The 26,482-nt window shown below is 34.3% G+C and overlaps 1 protein-coding gene across 2 annotated transcripts in view; it reads left to right on the top strand.

The window, feature by feature from the left end:
• The window catches only part of LOC149784833 (uncharacterized), a 95,237-nt gene extending 70,677 nt beyond the window's left edge, over positions 1 to 24,560 (top strand). For both annotated transcript variants that reach the window (XM_089978392.1, XM_089978391.1), the window contains 3 exons: positions 3,218 to 3,313; positions 8,458 to 8,544; positions 17,497 to 24,560. In XM_089978392.1, the coding sequence (XP_089834518.1) occupies positions 3,218 to 3,313; positions 8,458 to 8,544; positions 17,497 to 17,535 (222 nt within the window). In that variant the 3' untranslated portion in view covers positions 17,536 to 24,560. The remainder of the gene's footprint in view (positions 1 to 3,217; positions 3,314 to 8,457; positions 8,545 to 17,496) is intronic.
• The last annotated feature ends 1,922 nt before the right edge of the window (positions 24,561 to 26,482 follow it).

Raw genomic sequence — 26,482 nt, 5'->3', positions numbered from 1 at the left:
TGAATCTAATGACCCAGACAGAAAAGTTATCCCTATGTAGAACAAGACCATTCCTTCTTTATGCCAGGAATTGAAGTACAGAAGAAAATATGACTGTTTTGAAAACCATACAAATTGATACTGACAAAAATATATGAATTTACCTTATTTATTTCTTGTGGCATATGTATATAATATTTTTCCAAGGAATAATAATATTTTAATAGTGAATAAACAGTGATTGCCATTTAAAGGTATGTGTGATCAAATTCTAAAAAAATTACACTGATAGCCAAAATATTTTTTTTCAAACACCTACATAACCTGTATTACTTGTACTTTACCCGTTTACAGTAGATACAGTTTGTCACTGCAAATAAAAACTTAGATTACAGAAAAAACAAAGATAGTATGTATTTATTTAGTTTTATATTATGTGGACTAGTGGTTAGAGTGTCCACCTCAGATGCGGGAGGTCATGGGTTTGATCCCCGTCAGATTCGTACCAAAGACCTACAAAAATGTTACTAACAGCTGCTTCGCTTGGTGCTCAGCATTAAGAGGTTAGTGTTAGGACTCGTTGGCCTTGTGTCAGGATAATGTGACTGGGTGGGGACATGATGCTACATGTCTGCGGCATGGTGCCCTAGTACTAGACATCACTATAAACTGTCACACTGCAGACATCGTAGCGATATGACTGAAAAATTGTTGAAGATACGTTAAAAATCCAAATCACACCCACAGTTTTACATTAATGTTTTACAAGTTATCTTATCAGCTATAAAAATCAGACTTTGATCAACAGTTGAAAGTGTTTGCAAATATTTTGTAAACTTTTGTAATACAAATTTATCATTTTAGCAGATTGAACATGAGGTATTTTTGATTGGTTGCACCTGAATTTAATTTTAAGAATAACTAACTTTTTTAGTATTGGATTCCATAAATTAGATGCACATAACTGTTTGAAAGCTGTATTACAGTCCTCAGTTATTTTTAATATAGAATCTGTACGAAGGCCATATATGTAAATTTTAAAAGACATGCATGTAAACTTTATCTCTGCCATCTTCAAATCAAATCTGTTGAATTAATCAGTAAAATACCGCACTTTGACAAAATATGCATGATTGAGTGTGCTTACCATTGAGTGTGTTTAATATAGATTGTGGGAACTTGTACAGTCAAAGTTTAAACTCTGAAGGAGGCATAAGCATCTAGGCCAAGGGTAAAATGACTTTCATTGACGTTGTAACTTGCTATTTGGATTCATGTATGATGTTCAGTAGTGCTGTTGCTGTGGAACTATAATGGGACATGATCCATCATTTTTTAAATTCTAAATGCACAACTTTTGTCAGAAATTCTATGTCAGTATGGAGGATTATGACATCTGAAACACATAGTCACATGATGTTTCTCCATGAGATTAACCAGACTTCACCCTTTCAATACTTACAGAGTGCCTTAAGTCTTTTCATTCACACATTTTTTCAAGTACTATTGAAATCTTGATTGTCAGATAATCTTGTAATTCCGATTTAAGTTTGATTTTGTTATTCGTCAAAACGCCAATCTGTACAGAGATAAGATTCTATTGCTTGCACTTAGCAAAAGTGAATCTTCTCTCACATGTCACAAACACACACACACAAATAATAAACTTGCACATTTGCTACATGTACAATATGTTAATAGTTTTGCATTACACTGATGTCTGTGTGACCCCTTTTTCTTCTTCAGATTGCCCTTATACACTAAAGAATATATATGTATAAACACCTGTGAAGTAACTGTTTATGACCTTGAATGTTTATAACCTTGAGTGAAAGAGAGACAAACTAATTCATTCTGGGTATAGTCAGTAAAAGCAACACATGCAAACGTGCACTTGCAAATGATATAGGTATGTAATGGAAGAGGCTGTTGTGATTTCATGTACGATTGCCCAAAAAATCGACGTGGAAGAAATGACTTTAAACAATCCAGTTAAATGAAACTGAGGAAGATGGGTTGTTGTTGTTGTTGTAGGGTTTAACGCCATTTGTCAGCACATGATAGGCTATACATTGCGGCCAGTATTAATGGTGGAGGAAGAACCCAGAGAAAACACCGGAAAGAACCACTGACCCATGAGAAGTTACTGGCAAGCTTTCTCCCATACCCACATTGGCTGAATCCAAGACTCGAACCCATGCAGACAGACGTGAGATGGCAATGATCCATAACGGAGAGCGCTTTAGACCACTCGGGGCCCCGAGGAAGATGGGTAAAAGATACTAGACATACACAGATCAAGGAAGACGCAATTATGCTTTAATTGTCCATAAGATCTAAATGAAGAGAGAGGATACACAAAGAGACACATATAATGATATTGGATTTCTTTTTTAAAAATATTTGAAGATAAGCATTGATATAATAAACCATGTCTATCAGAACATTAAAATTTGTATCGATATTTTCAAATCTTTGTTAGCCTGTATGTAAGTGTCTTTATGTAAAGCTTGTCTTGTGAGACCACTCTTTTTGCCAGCAAAATGAGGACTCTTAAGGCAGGTGCTCTGTCATAACAGGTAAAACACAGTAAACTTATATTAATTGCCAAAGAAGTGATGCAAAGTCATTAAATGCTCCTTTTAAATTAGATATGCATATACCTTATAACATGTTGTTACCCGTCAACTGTTATCCTACCCATGATTAACCCTGAATAGAAGTTTTAGTGGAGGACCTTTCTTGCAGCATCTCTAACAAATTTCTTCCTGAATCCCACACGTTGTCTGCAGTTAACTGTTATGTTCTCCTGTGTTTTGTGATTATTCACGTATAAAATGTAAACAGTTACATGATTCTCCTTTACAATTCAGAGTAAAGTAGCACATTAAGAAAAAAATTATTCAGGCCCTGTTGGATTTGAACTGGCTTTAATGCAAAACAGCCATTTTATGACGCAGCCACAAAGCATCCAAGAATAACTTCGAATTTCATGCATCTTTTATTATTAGTGTGACAGTGAAATTATTACTCCAGTGAATTGCAACTTTTATTTTACTTAGAAAATCCAGTAATTCATGGCCTAGCACAAAATAAAATGCTTCTAATACATTCTGATTCATAAACTTGCCATCAGATGAATTGTCATTGGGAGGTTTGCTTTTTTTAAAAATTCAGCAAGTCTTTCCATAATATGCCTGAGTTTATGTATTTTATGATTTTTAATATTACATTTCAGGAATTCAACCTTGGGAAGACACCTGCATTGCATGTTGGTAGATACCATCAGATGTGCCACTTCCGCCACAGCTTGTATGAAAAGTGTCAATTTAAGGTGAGCGTTAAAATATTGACATAACATGTACCTACTGCAATGATGGTAACTCTTAGGGCACTATTAGTCTTTTGATGCCCTTTATTATTTACAAAACTAATTTATTTTATGACCTGTAAAAGTTGGGAGACAAAATTATAGCAATGTTTTTCACTTCTCACATTTTTGCTTTAGTTTACTATTGTCTTTTTATGCAGATTGCATTACAATTGTCAAAAGTTGTCAAAAGTTACCTGTATTTTCTGACTTGAAAATTTAAATATCTAACTCACTAAAATGTGGAGCCAGTTGTAAGATTATGTAAATAAATTTTTGGTACGTCGCTTGCATTTATAGCTGACCTGGTTTTCTTCATGGCATCACCGCAAGCACATTAAAGATTTTAATTTGTGTTGAATGAAGTAAATCTCTTGGATTTGATCATTGGTGCCACTGCACTAAGGTTTAGTAATGTCAAAATAATATGATAACAAATTGTCAGAAATAATGCTTTGAATATGATTGCAATAATAAGGCAGTTGTAGTTTGATGCAGTCAACTTGGGACACTATAACCTTAGGACATCTTTAATTATTTTCAAAAATATTTTTTTATGATATACAAAAGTTGGGCCATGAAAGTTTGCTTTTTGATGTAAACGACCTTTAAATAAGTACACGTTTACTCAGCTACAGTAGTCATGCAAATATTGTGTAACAAAAGCCCATCAAAAGATTAGTGTGGTAAAACAAAGGGGTACTGGCATTGCCTTTGGTCAAACTTCCCTCTTTACCCACATCAGTTTAACCAGTTAACTGGCTGTCAGAAAACAAAAGACAGATCTACCAGTTATAATCAGAATAAGACATAAAAACTGCCAGCATGCCAAATCAAAAGTAGAATGGAAACACAAAAATAATAGGGATCAGTGACGATCTATACAATCTATAATTAGAATTTTAAACCAAATTATGGTAATTCTAAAATACATGTCAGTTATCTGAATATATGCTAGGTATGTGCCTTATTTATTTATAAATATTTTTTATAAACATTGTATTATCATATAGATAACACCTCTTTGTAGGATCACTTATATCATTGTAAAATGGTAAATCTTGAGTGCATATGTGAAATAAAGTAAAGAAAACAACAATGGCTAAAATCTGGTCTGGAAGAATGAGATTTGTTAAAAAAAAAAATAATCAAAAAGCAAAGTCTGCATCTAATATACCGTATATGCCTGCTTATAAGATGAGTCCAACTGCAAAGACCCTGATTTGCCATCACATAATGTGCTGGAAGATCTGGGTCTGTGCAGTTTGTTAGGAGAAATCATTAGAACAAACAACATAGACCCCTATCTGTGGGAGCATTATGCTACAGCAGATCAGGATCTTTGTTGTTTGTCTCAACTTATAAGTGAGTATGTACAATATTTAAGGAAGCAAGGATACAAGTGATGCTAAGCACAGTATTTTGTAAGAACTGTACACTATATATAATAAAGGCCTCATGCTAAATTCTAAGCAACTGATAATTTTTTTTTTCATGTTGAAGATATCTCAAAATATTCACATGCAAAGTAAATATGAAAACAATCATAAAAACCTCAATCAGTTTTACTGGCCACCATATATAGCCTACCATGCACTGAAAATGAGCATTAAACCCAAAACAGCAATAAGCTCTTGGTTAATGTTAAATCATCCTACATGACATTAATGATATGACATAACTGATAGCAATGTAAGCAATAGTTTTGGGTTATTGAGACCAACTGTTTCAATTATGATTTTGCAGGAACTGATAGCAATGTAAGCAATAGTTTCGGGTTATTGAGACCAAATGTTTTAATTACGATTTTGCAGGAATAACATTAAAAATTAAAAATGCAGGTATTTATTTGATTGTTGAACCATTGTGTTCTTTTCAACACCTATCAAAGGCTCTTGCTCATACATCTAGCTAGATTTGCAAAAGCTTACCAATTTATGAATTTATTAATATGATGACCTTTTAAGTCAGTTTCAGAGATGACGTTTTTTTGGTCTCACATCAGAAAGTAACATTAATACTCCAAATGAGATCTACTGTCACATGTGCTTAACTGTGAACATCTTTATCTCAGATCTGCTGTGACATGTCCTAACTCTACACAACTTAGTCTTTGATTTGCTGTCACTTGAAGTGTTGGCTCATCAGTGTCCAGATTATTTATCCTACTGGTACTTTTTGAAGCAAATGGGGTAGACATTGATAGATCTGTAGCTATGTGGTGAGCAGTGGATTATATTGGTATTAACATGTTAATTCCATGCAAATACAGTTTAGTAGATTTGAGTAAATTGGTAAATTTTAGCTGATTTGATTGAAGAGCTTTAATTTGTACCTAGAGTTCAGTTTGCTTATTTGCAGTGCAACACAGCAAGAATGGTCTCTCTGTAAAGTCCTTATCATTCACCTGACCCTTCTTATAATATCAGAATGGTTATGGTTTCCACTGCATTGTTTCATCTTTATATCATTAAGTTGTTGTTGTTGTTGTGGGTTTTAACACCATTTTTCAGCACACAATAGGCTATACATGGCGGCCAGTATTAATGGTGGAGGAAGAACCCGGGAAAACATTGGAAAAAACCACCCATCCATGAGAAGCTACTGGCAAGCTTTCTCACATACTCACATTGGCCGAATCTGAGACTCGAACCCACGCAGACAGAGGTTTGATGGCAGTGATCCGTAACAGAGAGTGCTTTAGATCACTCGGCCACTCGGGGCCCCATAATATTAAGTAATATATATATATATGATCTGAATGAAAATTAGTATCAGAAATGCACTTTAAGAAAAATAACCAAACTCTACAGACCACTGTGATCTACTTTTCACATGTGAGTGACATTTATGTTTTCAACTATTCATTATGCCCTAAATGTTCTCAACCCTATTTCACCTACACTCCTGAAAAATCATGATCATGTAAAAATAATTTACAGGAGAGTAAATCAGCCAGAAGGTTCTCACTGGCCCGATATTCATTTCTTAAGTAACTGATGTGTTTTCAGCTATTTATTCATTACACCCTCATTATCATGGACCCTGTTTCACCTACACATCAGAATTGATAATGGTTGAAACTCAGAGAGAATAACAACTTTTTTTTTATAGATGTGGCTTAATTTGTATACTTGTGTAGCCTTTTTTGTTACAGCTATCGTTAAATACTATCTTGGTCCTTGTTTCACCCATATTCATGAAAATTGATGTAAATGAATCTCGAAGAGAGGGGTTTGGCTATACCAAAAGTGGGATTTTGGGACCTCATTTTCATGCTTGAATGATATTTGTTTTTTCAACCTTTTGTTTGTTTGGTTTGGTGTTTTACAGCATAACAACACAACTCATTTTTTTCATACCATGGCTGTTGGAGTAAATTACCTTGGCCTATGACACACTATGGTAACTGACCCAGACTGGTCTGATGGTAGGATCTGAATCCTCACCCTTCCAGCCATGAGTGCAGCTCACTAACCACTGAATTGCAGCACATTTTGTTGGTTATATCCTATTTATTTTTAACAATAATACCTCTAGGCCACCCAGTCTTTTTCTTTTGATCCTGCACTGATGAACTGTGTATGTTCATGCATCCAAATGAGAAGTATCGTGTATACTGATGAACTGTGTATGTTCATGCATCCAAATGAAAAGTATCGTGTATACTGATGAACTGTGTATGTTCATGCATCCAGATGAGAAGTATCGTGTATACTGATGAACTGTGCATGTTCATGCATCCAAATGAGAAGTATCGTGTATACTGATGAACTGTGCATGTTCATGCATCCAAATGAGAAGTATCGTGTATACTGATGAACTGTGCATGTTCATGCATCCAAATGAGAAGTATTGTGTATATTGATGAACTGTGTATGTTCATGCATCTAAATGAGAAGTATCGTGCATACTGGCACATTAGTTAGATCCTGCTGCATAGACCCGGGTCTGTCATGACTTAATGTGCTTGCAGTTCTGAGTTTTTGCAGTTTCTTAGGAGTTGTTAGTACAACAAGCAACATAGACTCTGATCTGCTAGTGCATTATGTGATGTCAGCACCAGTACTCCATACATCCAAGACATATTATTGTTTGTTGTTGCAGATTTGCTTCTATATGCATGGGAGACATGTTTTCAAGCATAAATACCTTGTTTGCTTGGTTTTAGTTCTTAGCCATTGAAAATCATTTGTAATATGGTTTTGTACAATTAAATATAATATAGTTTGTACATTTCTTTGACACAGCATTCTTGGAACATCCCTCTCATGTTCTGAAAAATGGCATGAAACCCCACAAATCCAAAACCAAAACAAACCCTTCATTATAAAGCGACCTTACTTATAATGTGGGTAACTTTATGGCTTCCATGAAGAACCAAGGAGGAGAACTCTACAGAGCGATCTCAGAGTAATTGTTGTTGTAGGGTTTAACGCTATTTTTCAGCACACAATAGGCTATACATGGCGGCCAGCATTAATGGTGGAGGAAGAACCCGGGAAAACCCCAGAAAGAACCACTGCCACACGAAAAGCTACTGGCAAGCTTTCTCACATACCCACATTGGCGATCTCAGAGTCATGGAAAATATTTGAAAAATCCATCAAAAATATTATGACTTGGAAAAGTCATTGAAAAGGACCACAGATTGACAAGTCCCTTTACATGATTGTCAGTCTCTATTGTTAAAGTGGGTGAATCAGATTAGGGAAGGACAAGGCCATCTTGAAAAAAAATCTGATTATGTGGTTATTTTTCCTATCAAGTTGATATATATAATCATCATTTCTTGTGTTATGATACAACATTTCAGTATTTCATCATAAACATTAAAAACCTTGGTCATGGAATATCATGAATTTTCATGGAGAAGTCATCAGGAGAAAAAAATCAGATTTGTGTGGGAACCCAGACTATTAGGTTCATCAGATAATTCAGAAACATGAGTTGAAAAAGAGTTCTTTGGTGATAGGGAAAGACGAATTACATGCTTACAGTGTCTTTGAGAGAATAAGATCTTTTATACATTAACATATGAGGAAGTGAATGTCATGAAAAATTTCTTTTTATGTGATTTGATTCTGTCCATATCTTTAATTTGACAGGTAAAGAGTGTAAAGGAAGCAACAGGTAAAACAGATGTTGAGGAAATCTTGGATGATTGCTTGAGTAATCGCCCCTGGGTAATTCAGGTAAATTTCTACCTTATTTACTTTTGTACACTTATATGCATATAGCATGGAGTTTTTATTATACAGGTATAGATCAGTATATAACCAGTTGATTCCACTTGTTATTATGTACCATATATACTCACTAAGTCAAAACAACAGAGATCCTGGTCTACTCTATCATAATGTGTCTGTAGATTAGGGTCTGTGTTGTATGTTCTACTGATTGCTCCTAACAAACTGCACAAACCCAGACCAGTCAGCACATTATCTGGGTCTGTGCAATTTGCAGTTGGACTCATCTTATAAGTTTGTATACATTGTACTCTGATTTTTTCTTTTTAGACTTTGCATAGACGTTCTGTCAACAATATTTACCCAAGTAGTCTGTCATCATATGGTTTTTGTTGTCAATATGGACAGTTGTCATGACGTTATGGTATCTTCCAACTTATTACATTATGATGTCATCCAGCTGATACAAATTATTTATGTGCATCATGAATTAAGCAAATTGAGTAAAGAATAAAAAGAGCATATTTATTTGAATATTAGCATTTGTTTTCCTTGCAGTGATTTAGTAACTAATGCTAATTATGCATTAGAGTATATAATAAACAAATTTATGATTGTGTACCATTCGATATCTCAGGTGGACTCATTAGCCATATGCCAAAATAACTTGTCCAAGATATGGGACATTACAAATGCAATAACCAATAATTATTGGAGCAAGAAGCTGGCATTTTAACATCAGGACAGATTCGGGTCTGTGTTGTGAAAAGTTTGATACAAGTTATAACCAGGTAAATATTAATTCTAATCACTGAAACCCAAGCACAAACTTACCACTATATATACATGGTTATAAGCCTGTTTAGTTACAAGTCACATTTACTCCACCCCAGCCATCCTATTTTAAGGACTGCAGGAAAGGTTTATTTTTGTTTGACACTCCTGTAACTTGCAATATCAAGTCTAAGGGGTGACTAGGTCATCATTGTATTGGAGTTGTACTTTGGAAATAAACAAGCCAAACAGGAAGGATAGATAGATTGATAGGAAAAATACATACAGAAACCAGTGCAAGTTAAATACATTATTTAGTGTGATATGTCCCAGAAAATTGATAATTTACATTTTGTCCCTATTCAGATAACATAATCATTAGAAATCCATAATGCTTGACGTTTTAAATCGATTCATAAAAATGATAGTTCCGAATGATCTGTTCATAATATCCCAGGGTATGGTAACTCTGAATTTCTGACCAACAGCTCATACAGTTTGTGAAATCTTGTTAAAATGATTGCCACAGATGAACAATTGTCAGATAATTTGGGAATTAGGTCTGGCTTATGAAAAATGATAACTAAAATTAGATCATAACTTGGATTGCATCAAACACACCAGTTACCCAGCAAACATAAAATATGATACCAATATGGGTTGTTTGAACATACACAAAAATCAAAGCAATATACTTTTTAGTAAACACCACATTTATGCAGTGAGTAATATTAAATTAAATATTTTATGATTATGAAAGTAAAAAAAAATGTAGATACAGGTGTAGTTTAATGGACACCGTATTGACAAAACATAACACGGGGCCCTGAGTGGTCTAAAGCACTCTCCGTTATGGATCACTGCCATCTCACCTCTGTCTGTGCCAGTTCGAGTCTCGGATTCAGCCAGTGTGGGTATGTGAGAAAGCTTGCCAGTAGCTTCTTGTGGGTCGGTGGTTCTTTCCCGGGTTCTTCCTTTACCATTAATACTGGCCACCATGTATAGCCTATCGTGTGCTGAAAAATGGCATTAAACCCCACAACAACAACAACAAAATGTAAGACTGCAAATAATAAATACATTTCTGGATTGGAATTGTACCATGAAGACATAAAAATATTTGACTTTACAGTATTTTGTTTGTACTGCAGACATTCAGAGTTTCCAACATTACCCCTACATCATGCTAATTTACCACCAGTACAGTGCCAATTAATTTTATTGCAGATGCACAAAAAAACATCAGCCAGTCAATCTAACTAGTTGGATCTTAGCTGTATCAAGTAAATTTAAGTTATAAAGTGTATATTTTATCATATAAAGAAATAACAGAAACCACTTGGAGAAAAAAAAACTTAATTGTTTCTGATGACCACTTGCTAATCTAGAGCATAGTAATCCATAGTTTTCTGGGTGAAATGAGAAGGGATATAACTCGCATTTAGTCCATCTCCACGTGTATGACAGACACTTGCATGTCCTCTTTAAACAGGGTTTCCACGCTGCCGAGAAATCAAGAAAAAGTCGGGAGAAATGATTACATTTTTTCCCGACCGTGAAAAGTCATTGATATTTGCAAATATTAATGAAATTCGGGAAAAACCGGAGAATTTTCCTCCACAACTTGACGCCCAAAAAATTACATAATTGAGTCGTAACTGAACTGATCGTGAGTTAAATTTATCGTGTTCTAACCAGAATATTAGGCGGTTACAGTATGGATCATTTGATGCTTGCCATAAATATGTTTGTTGAGACAATCCAAACGCTCAGTGGATTAGATTCATGTAGTAGACTTTTTGTTTCACAGACAGCTCGATATATTTTTTTTATATCAAAGGTACGAAAACCAGTCTAGCATCACAAGAGGCCAACATGGTGGTGTTAAAGCATAGCTGCTTAGCGGATGGGCTAGCAGACTTAAACGTTGTTAAGTCGATTTATACATGCATGAAGTCGATATGAAAATATTTATTTTTCTCAGAAATTGCAAGTTTTAAAATTGTTATATCTTTAATCTGCTGAAAAACAATAAAATTAATGCATTGATGAAATTTGAGCTGGTACTAGTTAGTCGCACGAGTACACAAAATCTCACAACTGTCATTTTCAAATACTATAGAAAAAATATTAAATGAAAGTCGTATGATGGTTGTAACAAAAACAAAAAAGTGAAAGAGCACAAAATTCTCTATATTTATTCCGAGACCAACTTCTGGAGTTTTGTTGTATCACGTGACTACCATGTTGACATGTGCTCTGTCATGCTGGGAGCATACGAAGCAGGGAACCAGACTACTCTGCTTGATGAATCAGATTGGCCAAGTTTCTTGTAGTTGTTCTCAAGAATTATATGTTCTTTCTGGCTTTTACAAAAGGTATCAGACTTACGTTTAATATAATTGAAATTTTATACAACAACATTAAAAAGGAGTTTGTTGTTGATATCACATGACCAATGTACTTTGATGTCGTTGTTTGAGATTTGTGAAGTCATGTGACTATTGATGCAAATGACGAGTACCGGGTCAGGTTTTGTCTATGCTGAGTTTCGTCTAGTTTGTCAGTGGGTTAAAGACATAACGATTACAATACTTGCCATTTCTGAGAAAGTAAATAATTTTCCTATTTCCTATCGATTTCATGCAGGTATAAGTCGATATAACATAGTAACTATGATAGTTTAAATTTGCTAGGCCCACTGGTAAGCTATCTTACAGTGGCGGCAGATTCCAAATTTTTTATATGTAATTGCTTTGAACCCACACTCCATCCTACATGTCCAAATGTGAAAAAAGGGGTTAGAATATTTGGAGGAAACCCAGATTATAAAAATTCTGAATCTCTGAGCTAATCTTTGGTGCAAAACTATTTACACAGTGACATGTAGCTTGAAGCATTATTACACAGTGACATGTAGCTTAAAGCATTGTTACACAGTGACATGTAGCTTGAAGCATTATTACACAGTGACATGTAGCTTGAAGCATTATTACACAGTGACATGTAGCTTGAAGCATTATTACACAGTGACATGTAGCTTGAAGCATTATTACACAATGACATATAGCTTGAAGCATTATTACACAGTGACATGTAGCTTGAAGCATTATTACACAGTGACATGTAGTTTGAAGCATTGATTTCAGATCTTAAATGGAATGCAGGCGAAATGGGAAATTGTTGTCCCTTTTATTATATATTAAGAAATGATAAGAGCCCATGTATCAATACAGGTTTGGGGACTCGTTTATTGAACTACAAGAAGACAAGTTGATTTAACAGAAAATTCAGGCCTTTTTTCAACAAAATATAATTTTGATGGTCTTGTTGAAATTTAAATAAACCCTTTTGTAAATGTCTTTAAAAGATGGAATTTTTAACAAAATCGTCTTAAGGAGTTTAGGTTGCTTGAAAAATCTTGTTTGAGATTTTATTGACACAGAAATTCAGGGCTAAAGTTTCTTCGTTACAAGATAAGATTCTAATGCTTTGTATTTTTTTTCCCATGCGGTGATAGGAAATGTTTACTTTGGATAACGTGCAAATATATTGCTCTAGAATTCTTTAGAATTAAAGGTTTGAAAGGAAACAAAATAATTTATGCTCATTGTGTTGTTTCCGTGTAACAACATCATGCATGTCAGCAAAGTAAAGTTAGAATTTGTATTCTGTACATTGAAATGGCTTTAAATGCCAATTTATAGAACTATGGTCAGATTTGTTTCGAGTGACTAATTTTTGGTTTTGTACATGATCCTCTTTTCTGACATATATGTTTTGAAGAGTCTTGAAAGAGAAACATATTCAGATTCGGAAAATGCATGTTTTATAATCAAAATGTTCTTTAATTTCATTCAGTAATGGTCATATGTTAACCTTGAAAAACTTAATTTCATCCTGAAAAAACCGTGGAAAAAACCTGGAAATTTATATTTAGAAAAGCGTGGGAACCATATTTAAAGCTCCTATTTGTCTATGGGATTGCTGATGCCAACATGTGGAGGCATTTGGATGCTTCAGAGTTTAATAGATCTGATTCTGTCTATACCAGCCAGTATTGTTGTGTGTTACACAGTCATCTCTCAAGCGAATGAAGGCATTGCAATAAGATGCATTCCAAACCATAATAACACTGTTAACTGTTAGTTCTATTTTGACCGCATGGAAACATTTTATCCAGTTCCAGCAATCCACTGCTGGAAATCATTTTTCTGCAGGCATAATTTCATGGACAGCTGTACTTTGGGTGCCATATCCTCATCTTTTGGAGGCTGAGACTAAGTTTTTGTGCTTGCAGTGATGATCGGTCAAGGGATGGTGACCCACATTCCCATTCCATGATTCAGACTGGTTATCAGTGGCAGCATCAGATTCTGATGCCAAGCCTCTGGATGAGGTATGCGTATATCTGGATCAACTGGACATCATTGCCCTTGTCAGTAAACTGCAGCCTTATTATGCAGAATGAATAAAATTAAATCAATTTGATACATCTAAATATTTTATTTTGTATTCCATTCATTTTTTTTTCATTTTTCATGACAAAGGTAGCCTTACTTAGGGATGATTTTAATGTCTACCTGTGTCTACCATTGTCATTGACTGCATTTTGTCCTGTATCATGATATGTTGGACTAGTTGGTTATGGATGGGACCAGCTGCATTTTCAGATTATTATTCCTGTGGGTTTATATGATTTTTTTGGCAAGTTTTGCATACTGAACCCCATCCTCAGCATGAAACAAAATTTCAGTAAAAGAAATTTTGACATACCATTGAGTATAGGCAGTACATGATTTCATGTTAGCACTTTAATTGAAGCTGATGCTATTACTTACTGTATATGCTCTCTTATAACTCAAGTCAAACTGCAAACAGCAAAGATCCTGATCTGTGTAGTGTAATGTGCCTTCAGATCAGGGTCTAAGTCGTTTGTTCTACTGATTACTCCTAACAAACTGCACTGACCCAGATCTGCTGAGACATAATGCACCGTCAGATCAGGGTCTAAGTCGTTGTTCTACTGATTACTCCTAACAAACTGCACTAACCCAGATCTGCTGAGGCATAATGCACCTTTAGATCAGGGTCTAAGTCATTTGTTCTACTGATTACTCCTAACAAACTGCACTGACCCAGATTTGCTGAGGCATAATGCACCTTCAGATCAGGGTCTAAGTCGTTTGTTCTACTGATTACTCCCAACAAACTGCACTGACCCAGATCTGCTGAGGCATTTTGTGATGGCAGTTCAGGGTCTAAGTCGTTTGTTATACTGATTACTCCTAACAAACTGCACTGACCCAGATCTGCTGAGGCATTATGCGACGGCAGTTCAGGGTCTAAGTTGTTTGTTCTACTGATTACTCCTAACAAACTGCACTGACCCAGATCTGCTGAGGCATTATGCGATGGCAGTTCAGGGTCTTTTCATTATGCAGTAGGAGTTATCGTGTAAGCAAATATATATGGTAATGTTTTGAAAAATTTAACAAATTCTTTTACATTTTTTTTATTGTTTCATGATCTTGATTAACTATTGAATGCTCAAGATCAGCAAATACCATCTATTTTGTGGAATAGCTTTATATGGTAATGTTTGAGTAATGAATTAGACAAACATTTAGATAAGTTATCCATTTCTATTTATGACATAGATGCCAAGTTTAGTGCTACTAAAACAGTATTTGAGTCTTGATGAGGTTCACATTTATAATCAGCACTTTTCTTTAATTCTCGTTCACCTAATAAAAAATTCAGAATTCATTTTGTCTCCAACAATATGTATGGGACCAACCTAAGAAAAATGACACTACAAAAATGTCAGCTGTTGCTACTGTACAACTTCACAAAGATTGTTGTTACAAATTGAGGTCTTAAAATATGTAACAGAAAGAAGCGAAAGCAACAAGTTTGGTAAAAACTAGAAACTATTTTTCTTCTCCGAGTTACAAAGTGAAAATTTAAGAGACATAGTATTGTGAATTAAATTACAAATAATCCTAAATTGATGGACAACAATGATGCAAATTTGATATTATTCTAAAATGAAAGACAGTTGCATTAGAATAGCATATGAGCTAGTCTGTCTGTCATAGATATACCATACTTTTCTAATTTTATATTTATGCCAAATGAATACAACCCATTTCCAAGAAAACAGATGAGTTTCTTTGATTTGAAATTTTGCCTCACAGATGCATTATACAGATGCCTAGTGGTTAGAGTGTCTGCCTCAGATGCAGGAGGTCGTGAGTTCAATCTCTGGCTGAGTCATACCAAAGATTTGCAAAAATGATACTAACAGCTGCCTCGCTTGGCGCTCAGCATTAAGAGGTTAGTGGTAGGACTGGTCGGCCTGGTGTCAGGATAATGTGACTGGGTGGACATCATGCTACATGTCAGCGGCATGATGCCCCAGTGCTAGACATCACTATAAACTGTCACGCTGCAGACATCATAGTGATATGACTGAAAAATTGTTAAAGCTACGTTAAAAATCCAAATCACACACACACAAGTTAGTGGACCAGTCTACTTTTAAAGAAATCTGCTAGATATAAGGAAAAATGGGGTTTTATGATTTGACTTAGGATAAAAATTCTTTGAGCAATGGGTATTTTTAAACTTTAAAACTTGTGATGAGAAAAAAGGACAAATTAACACTGCTTTACAATGTCGTCAATAAGAATTTGAGAATTATGCAATACAGTACGTAGATTGAACTCTTTGCAGAATTTGTGGACTTCACAGTCATTTGGCAAATTTTAGACATATTAACAAGTTAGAGTGAGTGTTTAAATAATTTTTCAGCATGTTTTGTGTTTGTAAACTGGTTCTAATCCACATGGATTTTGCCAATTTTTGCCAAGCATTTTGATCTGCTACAGTATGTACATTTTTCATACAGTGTACTGTAATTATGTCATGTAAAATATTAACTATGATGTGTTTTCCTCAACAAAATAGGGATACTAATATTTGTATTAGTAATGTATAGATTTTACACTTTTTATGTTCAGATTACGCTTTTGTGCCACTTATATTAGCAAAAGTTACTTACATCTATATAGGGGTTGACTAAATGTAGATAGTCACAATACTCTCAAATGCTGTTTTAGCATTAGCACTGATCTTAGCACCTTTATTTTTACTTCGTAAATAGATAATAATAATGGTAACCTGTTTGATTAATGTATGTCTTCTTTATTACACAACATTGCCACAATAATGAAATTATCACAGAAAAATGTTAGTATTACCATATATACTCACTTATAGGATGATCCAACTGTTTATTAGGAGTAATCAGTGAAACAAACAACTATATAAACCCTGATCTGTAGGCACATTATGCTACATTTGATCAGGATCTTTGTTATTTGCAGTTTACTCAACTTAATAAGCAAGTATGTATGGTAGCCATATTCAGATACATGTGTATTTCTTGCTCTAAGTCTGCATTGCAAGAATGTTAAGGGTTGTTGCATTTAAACATATATGGTACCCAGGGCTGTTCCATTTAAACATAAATAGTACCAAGGGCTGTTCCATTTAAACATAAATAGTACCCAGGGCTGTTCCATTTAAACATATATTGTACCCAGGGCTGTTCCATTTAAACACAAATGGTACCCAGGGCTGTTCCATTTAAATATAAATGGTACCCAGGGCTGTTTCATTTAAACATAGATGTTACCCAGGGTTGTTCCATTTAAACATAAATGGTACCCAGTGCTGTTCCATTTAAACATAAATGGTACCCAGGAAAGTTTTTTTTTTAATTTTGATAATTTTTTAAACATTTATGCCAGGATACTCTGATTATTCCAAGAGTAACATGTTACAAATTCTAAATTGCATCTGTGTGACTACTGCACAATAAAAATGCTGTCTCTGTTTGTTGTACTGCAGATGTCTGTAACCTATGGTATGTATGCAGATGGTGGCATGTCAGACTCTTTGAAAAGGCATACGGTATGAGTTGTAGTTTCGTGTTATATGTACTAAAAGAAATTACAAAATTAAAGGGATGAATAGGGCTTGGCGCAACGCATTCTTCAGTTGACAGACCTCTCATAGCTGTTCTAAAAGGTTGCTGATGCCACTTCTAATGGAACAGCCCTAACCTAGAAGTTGTGTATAAAAAAACTAATCATATTTTTTTTTAATATTTTGCAGATGTTTAAAGAGTACAAAGCTCTGCTGGACAGCCAGTAACAACAAAATGAGGATTCTTCAGACATAAATATACAGTACTGTAATGTTTCCACTTGATTTGAGGAAAGTCAGTGTAGAAGTGTGGAATTTCAGGTTGAAAAATATGGAACTAAAAGCTTCGGTTACAGAATTAAGAATGTCACACAGAATATGAAGCGAAGATAATGGTCAGCAAATGAAGTGAAAGACTTGCATTCCTTGATGAGTTTGGATTTATATTCTCCTGTAGGATCCAATTGAAAGGATACTTATACAAATATGACATCTCTAGACATTTTAAAAAGAAAATAGCCAATAATAAATTTTCTGACAAATCATAATATTATCTTAAATAGCTGTAATGTCATGGGTGTGTGGATGGAAGCATTAAAATAGGGTTAATGTCCTACAGTGAATGACCTTTAATCCCAGAGTAAAATATTTCAAAGCCATGCATAATTCAGTATTTATAGAAATTTACTCTTGAAAATTATTATGTAATGTGTCATTTTTTCCCCCAAGAGATAAGTTGTTTACCTACTCTAAAATGATTTGCTAAAAACCATATTGCCAGACACTGAATAATCAAAATAAAACTTGTTTAGAATAGATGTAATTATTTAACTAATTAGGATAACTCTGCAGTTGTTTTGGACCAAAAGGACAGAATAAATACTTTTGCTAGAAATGGTTGATGGTTAGGTACTGATAACCATTGTCTATCATGAAAGGGGCTCACTGTTAAGATTGTCAACAAATAGAATCTAAATTATTCAGTGTCAAATGTGATAAAGTAAAGAGATGATAATTCAGATTTTGTTTTCCATTTTATCATTGGATAGACAAATATTAATATATGAATGCTTAACAGTCAACAACCTTGATTGATATTGGCACCTTTGTTGCCATGGCATTGTAGTTTGGTTCTGTTGCCTTATTTCATTGGCTGCATGTTGACTTTTTTGTTTTATGAACAAAAATTAAATATCATGATTTTGATTTGTATTACCAATTAATTATCTTAGTATCACTTGTAATTGTGAATTTGGTTTGCTTGCTAATTGAAAAGGAGGAAACAAAAGTGTAGAGATTGTCATGGTTTGTACTTTAACTAGAATTAAGTAGAGATGAGTCTTTCTTAGATCATCAGGCTGAATGTGAAATGTTCAGAAGTTATTTTGATCTTCTGACATGATTATTTTAAAACTTAAGTTTATAAATGACATAATCATGAATATGAAACAATCTTGCTTCTCTCTCTCACCAGTTTGTTTGTATTAACTATACAGAAATCTCAATTTGTCAGCTGTTCTTACAAGTCTTGACCAGAGGAATCCTGTAAATTTTAACCCGAACTTTGCATTGTGGCATCTTATCTTCTTTATGTGTACAGTGAATACCATACATGGAGAAAATTTCCAGTTTTATATTTTGGGATAATTATGGAAAAATTTTGCCAGTTTAATTTATGCAATTTTTCAGTTTTGGTGGCACCAGGTTTGTAAGGCCCTTAACTTTTAATCGGCACCATGTGACAAGTTTTGTGCTGAAAATACTTTTTTTTGTCAATACAGGGGGAAAGAAATAGTAAACGTAGATTCATCTACATTTTTAATATTGAACCATAGACAACCTTTGTAGATAATTTTCTTTTTTCGTACTATTAAAGTAAATCTGCGATGATACTTGTTTCATGTTATATATGATTTGTTAATTAGGGACATTCTTTTTAATGCCTAATGTAAAATAGTGTTTCAGTGATCAACTTTACATATCACTCATGTCTCAATTCTGAAAAACTTAACAGCTGTAGAAATGTTTTAAGGAATTTTTAAGGAATTTCTTGCATCATGTAACAATGTTCTTGCCTTTCACATTATCTTTTGCTATAATGTATGGTTTAATATTAGCTCACTGGAGCATATGGTCTTTTGCTATAATATATGGTTTAATTTTTAGCTCACTGGACCCTAAGGCTTTTTGCTATAATGTATGGTTTAATATTAGCTCACTGGACCATAAGGCTTTTTGCTATAATGTTTGATTTCATATTAGCTCACTGCTCCATAAGGTCTTTTGCTATATTATATGGTTTAATGTTAGCTCAGAGCTGTTCCATTAAAACATACATGTAACCCAGGGAAGACACTTTTAAAGTGGGGTAATCACCCACAGATGCAATTTAAAGTTTTCTTATCATTTTAGTTTGAACTCTGTGAAATCAAAATAATCTGGCATATATTTTTTAAAACCTGTCTTCCCTGGGTATCATGCATGATTAAATGAAACAGCCCTCACTGGACCATAAGGCCTTTTGCTATAATGTATGGTTAAATATTTGCTCTCTGGACCATAAGGCCTTTTGCTGTAATGTCTGGTTTAATATTAGCTCACTTGACTATAAAACCAAATGAATTTATGGTATGCTTCTGCATCCATTGTATGTCATCCATCTGTCAACAGGTGCTTGTTACCACTCTGGAGTCATTATTTTTGATCTTATTCTTACCAAACTCGAAATAAGAGCTTATATTAAAGATCTAAAGCTGATTTAATACTATGCATTATCCTGAAATGACCTTTAAATTAAAAGCATACATAATAATAGAAAACCATAATAATAGAAAACACAATGAAAATACAATCTTTATGATAAAATTCAGATTTGGGCTTGTCTGTGGGTCCCATTAGATTCAGAGGCAGCCCGACTTTACAGGAGTACCACAGACAATTCAAATTAACCATATTTTTCATGCAAAACACATGCATTATCAAGCTGTTCAACAGTCTCTAGCTTTTATCTCCGAGATCTGTCATCACAGAGGGCCCAATTCGATCTGATATGATCTGGTACTAACAGCTACCTAGCTTGGCACTCGGCATTAAGAGGTTAGTGTTAGGACTGGTCGGCCTGATGTCAGGATAATGTGACTGGGTGGGATATCATGCTAAATGTCTGCGTTTTACTATCGTGCCATCTTGGCATCTTGGCATTCAGCTCATCTATAATGCATGTAATTCCATTGAAAAACTGCACACATTTACAATATTCAGTATTTTTTTCCCAGATCATTGAGTCTGAATTCAACGTCAAATATACAGCATGAACAGAGTATCAACACCGTTTACTTGCCGTCTGCTATTGTACCGTCAGGGCTTGAAATAAATCCATAATATATGTAATTCCATTGCAAAAATTGCATACATATATAAACTATTGAGTAATTTTGTCACACATCTGTACAAATTTTGTACTGCTAAAATGTTCTCATGCGTTTCCATGTAAATTTATCCATTGCAAATTTCCAATAATTAACGCTTGCATGCCTATTTGTTTGAACGACTACAGCAAGAATAATTACCAATCAACATATGCTTTCAGCGTGCATATAACTTTTACTACAGATTTTGTGAATATCGAAAGAAACATGTGAAAACTACTATACTAATCATTGCACAAAGTGCAGAGAACGACTTGCATAGTTGCCAACCCTCACGAATTTTGGCGTGAATTTCACGACTTTTTCAGCGATTCATGGATTCATGCCGCAAGCCAAAAATTCCTGTTAAACAGTAGTTGTGATATTGGCAGTTGCCGAAACAGTCCGGTACTGCTGGTCCTGATATTAGTAGAACTACAGCCAATTAGTACAGTTGGCCCGGTAGCTAGCATTTTAGCCTATTTTAATCTATATGTATAAGAGTAGTTTTACAAATGCTTTTGAGAGAAACTGGGGCCTAACCGGAATTTTGCTACGCGCATGCGTCACCAACACTGATTTGAGTTACCGTTCAGCATTACCTGTAAGATCTTGAAAATGTCTTCACCACCAAGGAAAAAGAAATGTATTGCTCAAAAAGTGAAGTTTAATTTGGAATATATCGAAAATTGGCTGTGCATTCTGCCATTAAACATTGATATACATCATGCTTTTTGCAAACAGTGTGCCACAAATTTTAGTATTGGGCATGGTAGCAGAGATGATGTGAGGAAGCACATCGGTTGCAAAAAAAAACGTAGGAGTTGGGAAAATTAAGAATTCGCAGATTTCAACTCTGGAATATTTTAAGCCATCAATGGAAGACCTGCAAGCTAACAATGCTGAAGCATTATTGGTGAGTTTTCTTGTCGAACACAATCTACCTTTATCAGCTTAATTAGTGTGACAGGGAATATCCTTGATAGAGGCCTTTCAAATGTAAATAATTTAATACCCATTTACCATCAGACTTTTTTAAACCACTTACACAAGACTTGAAGCCATTGAATGACTTCTTGAAAAGTAAACTAGCAGTTGTAACCATGTTACAGCAAGTTATAAATGTAACCATGTTACAGCAAGTTGTAAATGTAATCATGGTACAGCAAGTTATAAATGTAATCATGTTACAGCAAGTTATAAATGTAATCATGGTACAGCAAGTTATAAATGTAATCATGTTACAGCAAGTTATAAATGTAATCATGGTACAACAAGTTATAAATGTAACCATGTTACAGCAAGTTATAAATGTAATCATGGTACAGCAAGTTATAAATGTAATCATGGTACAGCAAGTTATAAATGTAATCATGTTACAGCAAGTTATAAATGTAACCATGTTACAGCAAGTTATAAATGTAATCATGGTACAGCAAGTTATAAATGTAACCATGGTACAGCAAGTTATAATTGTAACCATGTTACAGCAAGTTATAAATGTAACCATGGTACAGCAAGTTATAAATGTAACCATGGTACAGCAAGTTATAATTGTAACCATGTTACAGCAAGTTATAAATGTAACCATAATACTGCTTCATCATCAAATTTTGCCATATTTTCAAAAAATAGCAAACACTTAATGATGATTAAAATATGATGGCCATTTCAAATTTGATTCCTTTAAAATAACAAAGAAACACATTTTATTGATGATTCAAAACATTAGCCACTTCAGACCATATTTGGTAGAAAGTAATTTTGTATCAGGAGTTTAGATTTGTACAGTACAGTTGCCATTACTAAATGTTTCCGAAAGATAAACGTAAAATTTCTCAAATAATGATGCTTAGCACTTTGATTAAAAAATTGGCAGGAAATATCTTGGTCAAAAGACTTTTGATCAAGTTTAACCAAGTCCTCAAAGTTTAACAACAACACTGTTCAGCTTTTAGTTGGCTCACTGTTTTCAAAACAAAAAGATTTATTTTTAAACTGCACACGTGTCTATTAAACATGATTTTATAAATTTAACCTGCATAAAGTAGAGACTACTTCCATGATAAGATTGTCAAAGTGCAGGTAGCCAAAAGTAAATATTCAACCAAAATAGTCCATTGTTACTGTTGTAATAGATATATAGTATTATTGATATAATCTTATGGCACTGGTAATTATTTAACTTCCTTGTGCTAAGAAAATAACTTAGTAAATAGCAGTTTCAGACCAAGCAGCAAAGAAACATGTCCATAAATTATTCATGAATAAAAAAAACTTACCTTGAAGACTTGTTTGGTTGTCTGATGCATAACATGTGTAAGTACTTCAACAACAACTGCTATACTATTTCACCAAATTATAAAGACACCATAAAGACAAATGACTGATATTGAAACTTTTCAAATTCATCAAATCATGTCCATCATCTTTAAAATAATGGACAAAGAAAAAAAGATGCTTTTTAAAAAAAATTACAAAAAAAGCTTGATGAACCCTGATGAAGAAAGCATGGGGTTTTGGGCCAAAAGAAACTAGGTGAGTGATCTTTGGCCCCTTCGAAGTTACCTTGTAGCTGGTTACCATTTTCTATTCAAATCATAATGGATATCTCTGATTTATACTGACTGTCTTTACATGCATGCACCACATACACAGCTTTGAAGTCCAGACTAAATCTGCTATTATGTAACACGCAGGCAAATTAGAGCTGTTCGGTTGGTTGTACTGTCTCTACCCATATGTAGCACATACACAGCTATGGCAGTGGACACCTAGACTTGCTGTCACATGATATTATGTACTGGTAGATAGGATTCATACAGCTTTTGTTCTTTTGATTGTAAGTAGGGAAAGCAATGATTCTGATCCATTTGCCAGCATATGAGTTGATGCTGTTCCTGGTTGGTTGCACATTGTACATGTATGAATAAAGTAATGCATGAACAATGACTATGATATTGTAAGCAACCGAGAGGGTGAACAGACCTTTTGCTGAAACATCATTTTTTAAAAATAATGCTTCCTATGAAAATGAAAAATATAAGCGTAATAATGCTTAACTGAAGCCTCTAACTTACCGAGAGTTTCTCTAATTGGGTTTATTTTGTTACTTTATTTTTTGTTGTTTTGTTTACCCACTGGACGTTTTACTGAGGTCGCACCCTCTCTGCTGCTGTCAGTAAATCATTATTATATCAGCAAAATATTTTATCATATCCTATTCAATATCTTGTTCTGGGATCATGTAAAATTATTGTTATAAATCCGTGCAGAGCAGATTGTGCTTTTGAAAAGAAGTTTTTGAACTTAGTCATGTCCATATCCCCACTACACCAGGTCTGATGAATATATCGCAGAGTATGTGTATCAACTTGACCAAACACAACTAAAATATTACAGTTATCTCTGATCACTTTAGGTATTTGTGTATATCGCTGAGTAACATAAATCACATCTGTATTTTTATGCCTTCCATTTGAAAATATTCTTGCTGGATTTGTTTGTTTGTCAAGCATAACATCATCATATACAACTAAATTGTTCATCAATCCATCTAATTCACCTACAGACGGTGCTTCATTAATATCTGTAATAAGATTAATAATATTGCCATCTTCATTTAATACCTTTGCATTTTCATTAAAATCTTTAAGTACATAGTAACATCCCTGATCATCAACTGATGGAGCCACTGAATATAACTTATTCCATTTGAGCCATCTTATTATCATTCTGATGGAATTTGGTAATGCTGAAATATGTTTTACTTGCTCTTGTTTTCACATCGCCGAGAAATCAATGACATCCATGTTATAGAAATATAATAAATGATATGGATCTGTATTGTGTTCGATGTAGAGCATCCACATCCACAGGTGTATTAACAACAATAATAACAAAAAATGAAAAGCTTGCACTTCAGGTAAATGTGTAAAATGTGGTACCATTAAATAAAAATTTATTTCTAATAATACAATTGGTGGTGAGATTGCTACTTCATTAGGAAAATTACCAGGAACTCCATGGGCTAAATACCCAGGAGAAAACATCTTCCAGGATATAATTATTATGGTCCTGGAACCCGACTTGACATCCGACTTGATGAGCGAGATCAACTAAGACCTGGTGATTGTCCAGTAAATGCTATTGATCAAGTGTGTCATATTCCTGATGTAGCTTATAAAAGTAACAATTTGCAACAACGACATATTGCAGATGTGAAGTTGATTCAAGCATTAAATTCTATATAAAAAATCTTTCAGAGAATCATTAGCTAATTGGTTGGTACGATCTGCAATGAAAGGTAAATTATTATTTGGAACCGGTAATTAATCAACCAATTATTAAAATAATGGAATCGATTTATTATACCCCAAGAGGATATTGGAGGGGTAGAGCAGTGATTAGTAAACTCGCTGATGCAGCAAATGTTACACATGCTGTTGCTGCAAAATGGTTAACACGACAGACATTATGCGAAATTTATCTACCACCACCTAAAAAAATTCAGCATGCACATTTTGATGTCAGCACTCCTAATGAAGTTCATCAAGCAGATAGTTTATTGAAATTATTTAAATTGGAAGACGTCAATGAACATACAAATATGTGTCGACTGTTGTTGATGTCGCAAGTAGATATAAGGAAGCAGAGCCATTATCACCTAAAACAGCAACTGAAGTTTCTTCTGCTTTTGAACGATCTTATCAACGAGGACCCTTTACAGATTAATCCAGGCAAGGAATTTCTAGTGCAGTATCATCTCTGATGAAAAACATAACGTCAGAATCAGACGAGGACATATTGCAATTCATTGTGCCAAGGCAATTGTTGAACAATTTATTCAAACACTTGCTGAGCTATTATTTGGCTATCAATATGCAAAGGAAATAATTTAGATAAATACGAGGTACAGCGAATGTGTTGCAAGATTACCAAGTGTGATAAATGCATTAAATAATGAAATTACTTGAACAACTGCCATGAAACCTGTAAATGTGATTACAAAAAAAAACACCAATACAACGACATGAATTTTCAAAACAAGCAGTATTAAATAATGTTACTGTAAGATATTTATATTAACTCGGTGATCTGGAAAAAAAAAATAGCAACTGATCCGATTTGGAGTATTGCAACACATAAAATTTCCAGCGTTGTAAGATCCACGGGTAGACCTGCAATCTACAAATTAGATTCAACTGCTCCTCAACGTGGATTTGTACGTGAACAATTACAAGTATTTCCTAAGATACATAATTACCACTGTGATCACTTTTGTAAACTAGCACATCGACGTTGATTACATTCAAGACAGGTCAGCATGATATTTTTGCGTGTATGACCAAACTTACTATTAATTTTGTCTACAGTAAATTGTCTTGGATTATTATCTGAATACTGCCAAAACATTACTGTGTTACAGCTAGCACAATGATTATTTCGCTGGTGTTTCAATGTCATGATAAATTCAGCATCGAGATCAAAGTCGCGCTTATTTTTATTTGTTCTATTTTTTTGTCACTTTTTATAACTAATTTTTTTTCTTACTATATCATCGTCGGGGCCCTCAGTGGCCGAGTGGTCTAAAGCGCTCACTGTTACGGATCACTGCCATCTCAACTCTGTCTGCGTGGGTTCGAGTCTCGGGTTCGGCCTATGTGGGTATGTGAGAAAGCTTGCCAGTAGCTTCTCGTGGGTCGGTGGATCTTTCTGGGGGTTTCCCTGGTTCTTCCTCCACCAATAATACTGGCTGCCATGTATAG

Source organism: Sinohyriopsis cumingii, chromosome 13 (genome assembly GCF_028554795.1).
Source record: "Sinohyriopsis cumingii isolate HCF-2022 chromosome 13, ASM2855479v2, whole genome shotgun sequence".
NCBI classification, from domain to species: domain Eukaryota; kingdom Metazoa; phylum Mollusca; class Bivalvia; order Unionida; family Unionidae; genus Sinohyriopsis; species Sinohyriopsis cumingii.
This window is presented reverse-complemented; position numbering and strand designations above follow the sequence as displayed.